The sequence below is a fragment of the Megalobrama amblycephala genome, linkage group LG4, assembly GCF_018812025.1.
Source record: "Megalobrama amblycephala isolate DHTTF-2021 linkage group LG4, ASM1881202v1, whole genome shotgun sequence".
Taxonomy (NCBI): Eukaryota; Metazoa; Chordata; class Actinopteri; order Cypriniformes; family Xenocyprididae; genus Megalobrama; species Megalobrama amblycephala.
In genome coordinates, this window is record NC_063047.1 from 48731320 (window position 1) to 48744474 (window position 13155).

A 13155-nucleotide genomic window follows, 5' to 3' on the forward strand; every position below is an offset into this window, starting at 1 on the left:
ACATTAAAAGTTCAAATCTACATTTTGATTTTAAAAAGTTTATTATAAAAACATGTTATTTTTTTTCCCCAAAATGCAATAAATCCATGATACTTTTTTTTCAAAATGCAATTAATCCATCAATATAAAAGTTATTTTTTAAATTGAAAATACACAACAAAGTAAGTTGATTCACACATATATGACAGAGTCTAAACTTTGCCAATATTTATCTTATGTACAGACATTTTACTAAAAATACATTCAGCTGTCGCTCCCAAAATGAATTCAACGGGTCATCTTGTTAATGTTATAAATTATTTGTCATTACCGATTAAAGAGTATCTTGCGCCACCGCACTGTTAAATAAACACATTTGCCAAGTACATTGTTATTAAAATCGGCTTTTTAAAAAGCCTTCAATGTTTACAGTGGGTGGAATGGTGCGCTGGGATTGGTTGAGAGAGGATATATCGCGTTTTGGAGAAAAAGGAGACTGGCGTTTGTCGCATTTTGGAAAGAAAGGGAGGGAACATGACAGGATAACACAACGGATATCGCATTTTGCGCAAAATTAATAAATGACTTTTCAATACTGACCATATACAATACTGATTTTGGCGGAAACTCTTTTTTTGAAAATGGCGTTTATCGCGTTTTGGAACCAAACTCTTCATATGTTTTACTCTAAATCAGTGAAAAAAATAAAAGTTATAAATCTAAACAAGTTGTGTTCCAAATTTGACATTGATATCTCAAAAACAAAACAAAACAAAATTTCAGTAAGATTTTATTTGGGCGCAGTACTAAACGTTCCCACAAAAACCCATTTTCAAAAATCTGTTACTTGTAATGCGTTACCCCCAACACTGCACATAGGAATAAATAGGAATATTTCTTTTCATTTATTTCCGTAATAATTTGCCCCAAACATCATACTTTGTGCTGGTATTGTTTGTTGATTAATTGAGCAAAGTATTGTGATTTCTCTCTGTTTTCTTCAAGGATACACTCGCAGTTTGTCACCACGTGGCTATCCATCAGCATCGACCCCGCAGCAGTCAGGTTATGGATCCAATGGGGGCATGAGTTACGGGGCAGTGCCCATGAGCAGCCTGGGGGTTTCAGGGTCACCTGGCTTTAACAGTGCCTCCCCAAACAGCTCTCCTTATGCTAGTGAGTTTCAGTTTTGTTGTCCCTTTCCACCTTTTTTATGAATGGGATTTCTCATTTTTAATAATCCTCCTGCTGGAAACAGAGTGAATTTAGACATTCAGATAAAATGTTGGTATAATCGAAACACCTTTTTTTTTCCAGTCATGCCATCTAGCCCCACTGTACCAGGCTCCAGTTCCTCATCCTCCCTCTTGCCCTTCTCATCTTTCCCGTCTTCTACAAAACAAAAAAGTGCCTTTGCTCCAGTCTTGAGACCACAGGGTTCACCGTCACCTGTTTGCCAAACTTCAGGAGGCACCAGCTTTAGAGGTACAGCTACTGTTTGAAACCAAATTCACACTTTGTCAAAAATGTTTTCTTTTTCCCCAAGGTACACTCTTAAAAATAAAGGTTCTACTCCGTACCCTGCTACTTAATTTAATCCCCCCATAAAGGAGCTAAATTGTTCCTAGTTTCTGTGGTGCGAACACGCCAAAAAAGTATATAGAAACTGTGGAGATATAGGCATAGTGTATGAATTGTTTATTGAATCATCTACTTAATATAGCTGCATTTTACTGTCATAATGGAACAACTTTTTTTTTTCTTCATTTCCAGCAATGACAGGCCTCGTGGTTCCTCCAATGTAGAGGATGAGTCTTGTCCAATCCTAAGCTTTAAAGCCAGTGGCAAGAACTGGACTGACACCAATGTTCAAGCCACACTGAATAAAAAGGATACAGTTGTCTAATCTTCTGATGAAGAAAACCTTCAAGAGACAACAAGGACATATTCAAAACACTTTGGGGAACCTTCTTAAGAGATATCCACTCTATGCACACCGTTCGCATCTGATCGTGAGGAGGTTGCCAAAGGGATGGTGTTACTTAAAGGTTCTTCCACTAACAAAACGCCAAAAGAGCTATAATTTGAGAACATGAGACTGCTACACATTTTTGGCCATGTGCTCTCAATAGACTTTCACCACAGTAGATGCCAGTAAAAGGAATGTCAATTGTGTCAAAACCTTTTTATTTTTTACAATATACTGTTAGATACACATCCCTAAACTGAAATTGTGCTTTTAAAAGTATATATATCAGGATTTTTCATTTAGAGCAACAGAAAATGTTTATTTAGGTTTAGTTTTATGAACTGATTACCTCATATATTGACTTATTTAATGACAAAAACTATATAAGTTATATTTTTAGGTTAATGACTAATATAAGGAACCATAATTGTATTTGCTATTATTTGGTATTGTTATCTAAATGTGTTTGTTTTTCTGTAAACATTTTTATATGTTGTCATTTTGCTATTGATATTAAAATAGTGACTGTAGATTTTTACATGTAAAAGTTTTGTTGTTAAATACATAGATGATATTTTAATTCTTTACCGACTTTATTAAGAACACATTTGTAAGAAAGTATGTACTTTTGCAGAGTTTTACAGATTCTGATCAGGAAAACGGTGCGAAAGGAGTCTTCGTATATGAAATTACTCCAATCAGACACTTTTTTCAGAGTTTACAGCAAAAGATCAGACCTTGCTATCTATGAACATGTTTTCACATTATTATCCCTACAAAATATTTCTGACGCACTAAAAAAACTGACATTTTTTTCAGTCATTCCCATCTATTTATTCCTTTCTGTAATCATTAAAGAGTTTATTTTTTTATTTTTATGTTATTCCAAACAAACCAAAGGCAGGGCTGTAATTATGGACAATAACTTTTTAGTATAAACATATTAAACCATCTGTGTTATCAGGTGAAGATCACAAGTCATTTTTTTAATCAGATGATGTTGCTGCCTATATCACTTTTCATTGATACAGTATTGTTTTTCTCTTTTCCCCCCATTCTTCCTCAGACAGTTTTGTCATTAGCACAGGTAAACAGGATCATTTAATTAATGTTATGCATGAAAAGAGCATCTGTTTAATTAGCGCAATAAACAAATTGATATGTGTGCAGGTATATGGCTTAACATATTCTACCCGAATTTATAGCACACAGACAAACAGTTTTCATGAAAACTGTCACCAGACAGTGAATATGATCAATTTATTTAAGATGAAGAATGTATGTTGGTAATGGCTTTTTTTGTTTCATTCTCATCAATAGCGAGTAAAATTGACCATTTGAATAAAAACAGCCATTCTGGCCTTTCCTCACAGGAAATCTCAGTGGTCACGACTTCAACATGGCCAACAACCTGCATAAATACATATGTAAAATACATGTATGCGTTTAATAAGTTCTGCTAGTGAGCTGCTGAATTTTTTGGACAAGGAGGGTTAAATAGGGGTAAAGATTTGGGCCATGGATTTGGAGGATAAAGCTCTTTTTTTAGCTCAAGGCCATTTGCTACACTTTTGACAAATCCTTTATTGAGGTACATTATAACTCTTCCAGATTCACGCCTCCTCTCTGAGTCCCCTGGGCGTCAATGGCAGATGGAATACACAGAAAAGAGTCCCTTGTGTGTTTCTCAAAACAAAACAGAATGTCTCTCTCACACACAAATGCATTCAATAAATTTTGGCCACATGTCCACTTTCACATAAATTTGTAGATATAGTGTTCATTTTTGATAATAGAAGATATTTTATATCTACTAACATGCTCCCAAACTACTATCTCAAAAAAAAAAAAAAAATTATAACGAAACTGTCTCTGTTTTCATGTGTTTTAGCCTACTTGCTAATGTCGTTTTACTGAAAAAAAAAAAAGTTTACTGAAAAAAAAAAATATATAGAGGATTTTGGGAATTCTAAACGTATATGGGATTTAAAAACTAATGTGGTTTCTTCAGAGAGTATCTCAGTTTTCTCATCCTCCCACCTTTTATCTATAGCCTACTATCAACCTTACTTTTCACGTAAGAGCGGCCATTTGTAAACTGAACTCGCTTCCGGTATCGCTTCCAGGCTATTTTTAGCTGTACAAAACAGCTCGTTATGCTGCTTGATATTGCAAACTGATATTTCTTACCATATTATTTTAATGTATTGTATTAATTATGTAATGTATTGTATTAATTATAAACGCACTGCGCAAAACGTTTTACCACACTTTATCGTACTGTGTTATTCTTCTCGTTATTTCCCTATAGTGGCTAACGAATCGGAAGTCTCGCGCATTTCACAGAATTCGGCTATAATTTACATCCTCGTTGAAAAATAAGGTGGATGCAGTACGAAATGAAAACATAAATAATTACAAAACATGAGAAAACTAGGCATTTTATTCTTATATTAGGCTAAATCAAATCAAGCTAAAGTTTATCAAATGCACGTCAACAAAATGTTCTTTCTGTAAGCTCTAGAGAAAGAAAATGAAGACATAAACACACACAAAAGCTAGAAATTATGAAATTCAAAAACAATATATCTAAACTAAAATTAAAATAGTCTAACTATAGGAAAAACTAAATAGTGTGCAATATCAAATATCTCCAATATGAGATTATTTAAAGAAATTGCACAGGGAGAGCTGAATTTGGGTGAATTGTATAGCCTAACTGAAGACTTAATTATGCTGAGACGGTTGCTGGTTGAATGACAAATTAAACTCATACCATCTGACAGATGGATACCACACACAATACCCAGCAATGGGGCAAAAGTCCACTAGCTAATTGTCTTGGAGTCTGTTGGGTCATCAATCACCCTGAGCTGTAAAGCAGCATTCAGTCTATGACACTGATGTAAAAGCATGCTTGATGTCATGTAATATCATTAGATATACGTTTAATTCACCATTCACAGATGAGCACTGCCTATATGGGTGACAAAATGGGGAGATGGCCGTTTGAAAGTGATTGTTGGTCTCATTTGGGTGGTTATAGGTTCAATAGCCACATCTGAGATGATAAGAAGACTAAAAATAGCTGCCTAAAAGGAATAGCAAAAAGAGAATGAGGTGACTTTCTTAGCTAGAAAATTGTAGTAGTAGGCCTATAGGTCAGCATTAATTTTGCTGTTATTTTAGGCTCTCTATAAATGGATAACTTGTATTCTGGACATCAAAGACTAAGGTAATCTGTCATTTATTTTTCCCATATATACTTTGTATATTACTGAAAATACATGGATACAGTGATTCTTAGAGGATTCCATCAATAAAATGTTTCTGCAAAAACAAAATCAAACAAAAACCTGATGTGTGATTAAATATGCAAGGCCATATATGATGATTATTCATTAATTAATAGGGGTTGCGGATGTTCTCTCTCATGCATTAATTACATCCGCATTAGCATATCAATTAGATGAATCAGAGATCATGTAATTAAAGCCCAAGTAGGAGCACCTGCTGCCTCTGTTTATGTTTGTGTGTGCATATGTTTGTGTATGTGATAGCATGCCTTCGGCTGAGCGTACACTTGTCAATCAATTGCCTCTTTATTCTGTTTGCCTCTGATGGAATGTTTCACATTTAGATATTTTAGGTTCTAGTTAAAACTTTTTTTTTTCTTAGAGACATTTTAATATGTCATTTTAATATGTTTAATAAAAAAATAAATCAAATTATTAATTATTTTGAGATTTTCACGGTATGCAACATATCTTCACAAAAGAACACATCTTGATTAGAGTAAGAGTTTTCCACACAAATATCTAATAAAATCTAAAATACATTTTAGCACTTGATCTTGAATCAGTCCTCTTGCTTAAACTACTCATGGCTTTTGATATGGGTCCATCTGCTGGCCACATGATGTTTGAACAACACTGATAGGGTAATTGTTTGCATTTACAGCGACATAATACATAAGTGTATTTTCTAATGTAACAACTCAATTAATAAACTATATTTTACACTCCACAAATCACTAAACCATGAAACCCTCATTAACAGACACAAAACCTTTTGATTTTCAACATGATAAAGTCAGAGTTTTTCCATAGACACAAAATTCAATTACAGCATTTTATTTGCTTTAGTAGTAATATTTTCACAAGTATGTTGTAATGTTTTTCAAAAATATCCAAACTGAATACACTCGTCGTCACTACTGTCATTCATTCAGAAATCACCAGATCACACTAAATCTCCTTTCAATTTAGAACTTGTGACAAATAGTTAGTTAGTTAGAAAAATGTATTAATCCCTGAAGTCTCTCGCTATAAAAGTTAACCAACTATGATGACTTCCGCTTCTGAGAAACCCAGAAATGTGGGTCTATTGCACATTACAAACAACACAAAGAGGCAAATAAACATTAAAAACAACAACAGTCAATACATGCAAAGAATTACACAACTTCAAAACCTATCTGCAGTAGGAATAAAAGACCTTCTAAATCGCTCTGTAGAGCATGGAGGCGTCACTAATCTTCTAAATGAACTTTTAAAGGATTAGTTCACTTTCAAATTAAAATTTCCTGATAATTTACTCACCCCCATGTCATCCAAGATGTTCATGTCTTTCTTTCTTCAGTCGAAAAGAAATGAAGGTTTCTGAGGAAAACATTCCAGGATTTTTCTCCATATAATGGACTTCAGTGGAGCCCAAACGGTTGAAGGTCCAAATGTCAGTTTCAGTGCAGCTTCAAAGCGTTCTACGCGGTCCCAGACGAGGAATAAGAGTCTTATCTAGAGAAACCATCGCTCATTTTCTAAAAAAAAAAAGTTAAAAATTATATACGTTTTAACCATAAATGCTCATCTTAAACTTGCTCTCTTCTTCTTCTCTATTAGAATTCTGGCAGTGTAGACACTGCTAAGTGTATTACTGCCCTCCTCAGGTCAAAGTTTGAACTAGTTGTTTGCATATTGTATGACAATTTAGTTCAAACTTTGACCTGTGGAGGGCAGTAATACACTTAGCAGCATCTACAAGCTAGTTCAAGATGAGCATTTATGGTTAAAATGTATATAATTTAAAAAAATTTTTTTAGAAAATGAGTGATGGTTTCTCTAGATAAGACTTATTCCTTGTCTGGGATCATGTACAGCTCTTTGAAGCTGCACTGAAACTGTAATTTTGACCTTCAACCATTTGGAGGCCATTGAAGTCCACTATAAAGGAGAATAACCCTGGAATGTTTTCACAAAAAAAAAAAACTTTCATTTCTTTTCGACTGAGGAAAGAAAGACATGAACATCTTAGATGACATGAGGGTGAGTAAATTATCAGGAACATTTAATTTGAAAGTGAACTAATCCTTTAAGTTCACTAAAAATACAGATGACCATTGTAAGACAGAAGCATTTTTAATTCTGCCCGTTCTCTTTTCCACAGTGACCTCAGGCCAATAACCGAACCAGCCTTTCTAATCAATTTATTAATCCTATTTTTATCATTGACCGTGATACTACATCCCCAACAGAGCACTGCAAAACACTGGCCATGATTCCCTGATAAAACAACAAGAATAATCTTGATTGTGCCTTCTTAAAAACAGCCTCTTCTTCCAGGTTAATTTACTGTCCAAATGGACACCAAGATATTTATAAGACTGAACAATCTCTATTTTCTGACCTTTAATTGTCACTGGCAGTATCACTTCTTTATTTCCTCTAAAATCAATGATCAACTCTTTAGTCTTTTCCACAAACAATCTTAGGACATTTTCATCACACCATGTACCAAATAACTCAACCTCTCTTCAATAGTCCACATCATTACCCTGATTAATTAACCCCACAAGGGCAGTATCATCTGAAAACGTTTGTATACAACAAGATGTCTGAGTGTGCTTATAGTCAGATGTATAGAATGAAAATAGAAAAAGTGATAAAATTGTGCCTTGTGGGGCTGTTTTAGTCAAAATAATGTCAGACATTTTATCACCCAGCCTAACAAACTGGGGTTGACTTAGAAGATAATCCAATAAATAGTCCAATAGTTGTACTATGTAGGTTAAAACACGACAATTTATCAGCCAGAACATGTGGTTGTATTGTATTAAAAAAAAAAAAAAAAAAAAAAAAATAAGGTTTTTGATGAAAACATTCCAGGATTATTCTCCATATAGTAGACTTCAATGGGCACCAAACAGTTGAAGGTCAAAATTTGTTTCACTGCAGCTTCAAATTGTTCAACACGATCCAAGATGAGAAATAAGGTTCTTATCTAGTGAAACCATCGCTCATTTTCTGAAAAAATAAATAAAAATGATATAAGTTAACCAGAAATACTCATCTTGAACTAGCTCTCTTCTCCTCTATTAGAATTCCAGCAGTGTAGACGCTGCTAAGCGTAATACTGCCCTTCACAGGCCAAAGTTTGAACTAATTGTAATATACTATTGAACTAGACTAATCCTTTAATAATAATTGCATAATAATTGTTCATTCAGTAGCAAACAATGCAAGATACATGTTTCAATGAATGTTACTGTATTGTAATACGCTAGACGCAGTCATCATAATAGAGCCAGAGGAATCCCAAATCTCGAAATGTACAGGGCTTGAGCCCCTGCCCCTGAGCACGCCACTGATAGAGTGCTTTTCAAATGGAAGTCTGCGTCCTAGTAAGAGATAACATGATTCATGATGCACAGTGACAATATTTTAAAACATATTAATCAGGTTAATGTATAGTACAAACACGAGGAGCAGGGAATGGGGGACTAGCTGTCGGCTGCCCAAAACTGGAGGAGCTGTCCACCAGGTCATAGGGACATCTGCCGAGGGCTATCCAGCACCACTACCAGCCATCGCAGAGAAGAGGGGCTGCCTCTTTACTTTTGTTTTGTAATTTATTTATTTTGGGATTAAAGTTACGTTTGCCAGTTCCCGCTTCCCTCTTCCCTGACACTTTAACTTTGCTACATCTAGATACTTACTTTTATGTGTGTGGTGGGGGTCCGGGTGCCTGTCTGTCCCGTATTCCACTCTGAGTAACCCGATGGGGAAGCTTGATGGGCTCCCCTGCCGCTGAGAAAGCTCTGCTCCAAAGCCGACCGGTGGCTGTTCCAGTACTACAAGATCAATCATTCATTGACGTTATCACAGAGCCATCGTGCGAAGCCAAACAAGGTGGCTGTGCTGCCCTAAGATCAGGGATCGGAAGCACTGGAGATGTTGTTCGGGGCCAACCCGTTGCAGGATGGCTTTCTTCAGATCCGTGTAATCCAGGAGGTTCTGGATGGGAATTGTTTATTGAACACAAAAATAAAATACCAACACAATGGCCTAAATCAACAACAAAAAACACTTATCACTCATCTTGGGGAACACATTGGTCACACACATACAGTACAGTCCAAAAGTTTGGAACCACTAAGATTTTTAATGTTTTTAAAAGAAGTTTCGTCTGCTCACCAAGGCTACATTTATTTAATTAAAAATACAGTAAAAAAACAGTAATATTGTGAAATATTATTACAATTTAAAATAACTGTGTACTATTTAAATATATTTGACAAAGTAATTTATTCCTGTGATGCAAAGCTGAATTTTCAGCATCGTTACTCCAGTCTTCAGTGTCACATGATCCTTCAGAAATCATTCTAATATGCTGATTTGCCGCTCAATAAACATTTATGATTATTTTCAATGTTGAAAACAGTTGTGTACTTTTTTTTTTTTCAGGATTCCTTGATGAATAGAAAGTTCAAAAGAACAGCATTTATCTGAAATACAAAGCTTCTGTAGCATTATACACTACCGTTCAAAAGTTTGGGGTCAGTAAGAATTTTTATTTTTATTTTTTTGAAAAGAAATTAAAGAAATGAATACTTTTATTCAGCAAGGATGCATTAAATCAATCAAAAGTGGCAGTAAAGACATTTATAATGTTACAAAAGATTAGATTTCAGATAAACACTGTTCTTTTGAACTTTCTATTCATCAAATAATCCTGAAAAAAAATATTGTACACAAATATTTTGTACAATTGTACACATTAAATGTTTCTTGAGCAGAAGATCAGCATATTAGAATGATTTCTGAAGGATCATGTGACACTGAAGACTGGAGTAATGATGCTGAAAATTCAGCTTTGCATCACAGGAATAAATTACTTTGTGAAATATATTCAAATAGAAAACAGTTATTTTAAATTGTAATAATATTTCACAATATTACTGTTTTTTACTGTATTTTTAATTAAATAAATGTAGCCTTGGTGAGCAGACGAAACTTCTTTTAAAAACATTAAAAATCTTAGTGGTTCCAAACTTTTGGACTGTACTGTACGCAAAGTCACTCTCAGGTCTCTGTTCTCCATGGCAGACAGCAGATTTTTTTGAACTCCATTGTGGCTCACTGCATTTGATAACACCTATCAGTCTCAGTTACACAAAGGTGTTCTCTTACCGCACACATGCACCATGACCCCTTGCCAAATTCGCCAAATGTAAACTATCCTATCACCCAGCTCTAAAATGCTCAATGTGGACTTTGACTTATATTTGAATTTCTGTAAAGCTGCTTTGAATCAATGTGTATTGTTAAAAGTGCTATACAAATAAAATTAACTTGACAGTATAATTTCAGGTCACATGCCAGATGTGCAGTTACTATTAAGATTAAGTCTGATAATACTAATATAAGTATAATACTAACCTCCTTGTAGAGGAAAATGAAAGCTCTCACTGAGAGAAGAGAATTGACATCTGATATACAAACAAAAAGATCTATGCTTTTAAAATACATATCTCCAATTTTGCATTTCAAACATTTTTTGGCAGACTGGAAGATAAATGTATTCTTTTAAAGATGTTTATAACTCAGCAGTGGTAAACTATATTTTTTGTTTGTATGTGTGTAAACTAAACCAGTTATAAACAAAGAAAGAAGTTTTGAGTGTACATATTGCAATCAAACTCACAAAATCAGGATTATGCTCTGAGTTTTTAGAATTACTCAGGTATAGTTTTAAGAATGTCTCTTTTTTTATTCCATATTCCTGCTTCTACAAAAACATTAAAGGATGCAAAACTGTCTGTCACTGTCTGTCTCTACGTACAAACAAAATCATCCAGTAGCTTTAGGAGGTGTGGCATTTATTGTTAGATGTAAGAAGAGGTGTTATATGTTAGAGGTGTAAAATATCTGAGATATTCGGTTGCAATGGGCGGAATAAACATGAATATTCATGAGTTTCCTCTTTCATGTTAAAGTTACCATGAAATCAAAATTTACACTTCTATTTATGGAAATATTGCAGTCATTATTATTGTAAATGATTTATAAGTGCACATTATATTTATCCACACACCCTCATAATCTTTCATCAAAATACCTTTCCCATCCCTCTTGCAATGACATTTCTTCTCTGATGATGTTTGCACCAGCACAAAGGCGGGACAGTAACCTCTACCCTCAGCAACATGTCACTCCCATGAGATTACAGGCGACAATCGTCCAATTCATTCCCAAAATCAAATCTCACCCTTTGTTTTTTCTCATTCAAGAAGCCGTTTCACTCAGATATACATCACAATAAAAATTATAAAAAATTATATATAAAAATTAAAAACTATTATAATACGTCACAATAAATTCATTTCAAATTGCTTTAATATTAAATCATGAAATCTTTTTTCCTCAAAATTAGGCATTTAGTGAAAGCAATGTATCATAATTTTAGAGATCTGTTTGATACAAAGTGATGGAACTATTGTGTTGGTCAATTCATGAAATAAGCAACCATGCAACTACTAAGTGTTTCATTTCTGTTCTACAAGTTTACCATAACAATTAAAAATGTCAAAGATTAAAGTTACTCAATGGAGTAGTTTTTGATTGTTTTTGTTTGTTTCCCTGACAGCAACATCCAGAGCCGGCCCACATCTGGTCCGCATGTAATCCACATGTATCAGATGTGAGCCAGATCTGGGCCACACTATGTTGCTGTCTGGGTTGTTTTTGCTGAATAAAGAGAACAACTGATAAAGCTATGTGTTAAAGTTTCATTCATAAATGAGGAGAACACATTAATTTAAAACAAATCATTTGAAACCTTTGTAGCTATCACATTCGACTAAAAAAAATTACATTTGCATTTGAATAAAATGTGTTTCATCATGGTCTTTTTGTTTATCAGTAGTGCATGCTGATGACGTTTTATTCTTCTATAGAAACTTGCATTGTAGCCTGCGAGTCAACAGGTGTCCTCATCGTACAGCCTACATGCTTGTCATACCCAAGTTTAAAAGATCCATGTCGCACAGTGTGATTTTTAATAATCTTATAGGACTGCTAAAATCGTGCAGTGTATCCCGGGCTTAAGGCCTTACACCACACACAAAGAGAACAGACCAAGAACCAAACAGTGGAATATATATACATAGGCTGATTGAATGTGGGAGAAAACAAGGAACAGGTGGGACTAATCAATTAACAGTAACCATGGGAACAAATGAAATCGGGACTAAACACGGGATAAAACTGAATGAAAAACCTCAAGCAACATCACTCCCCTCTGCTGGACCTCAGTCAACTCAAGTGTGACATCATTCCCAGCTACGTCATCCCTCCTCTGAGGTTAATGGAAAACAGCATTAAATCCAGTACAGACAGGCCAACTGGACTGGGCATCTGTCTGACAAGCGCTGACTCGACCATGTACACTGGTTAGGGGTCTATGATGAGCATGACGAGGGCCGGGGAGGTTGAGATTCTCCTCCACCTGAAGGGGGATCCATTTTGCTGGAGGAGGAAGGCCCCTTGAGAAACATCCCCAGGCAGATTTTGTATGTGCATTTAGCTCAGCATGGAAAAATACTCAGAGGTAGTCATCCGGGTAATGCACCATGTGAGTCAGGTCTAAAAACTCACATGTTCCTCAAGGGGACGATCCCCCTGAGTGAGGAGGATATGTACCGCTGCTAGATCCATGGTTTGTTCCTCTGTCAGAGAACGTGCAATGCTGGACGCATTAATTTATGATATGAGAAATTCAAATCTCCCCCTATTATTTTGGGAATCAACAAAGTATTCCACATGAACTGCCATCTGAGTGGTAGCCTACTGTGTCATATTGTGAGGTTTAAATTTGTAGATGTTACTTGCCTGAACGAACTGCAAAATTGTATATATAAAAATAATGTT

At 35.0% G+C, this 13155-nt stretch overlaps 1 protein-coding gene across 2 annotated transcripts in view; it reads left to right on the forward strand.

The window, feature by feature from the left end:
• Window positions 1-4195, forward strand: part of ebf2 (EBF transcription factor 2) — a 37504-nt gene extending 33309 nt beyond the window's left edge. For both annotated transcript variants that reach the window (XM_048189710.1, XM_048189711.1), the window contains exons 14-16: window positions 985-1155; window positions 1297-1464; window positions 1753-4195. In XM_048189710.1, the coding sequence (XP_048045667.1) occupies window positions 985-1155; window positions 1297-1464; window positions 1753-1784 (371 nt within the window). In that variant the 3' untranslated portion in view covers window positions 1785-4195. The remainder of the gene's footprint in view (window positions 1-984; window positions 1156-1296; window positions 1465-1752) is intronic.
• The last annotated feature ends 8960 nt before the right edge of the window (window positions 4196-13155 follow it).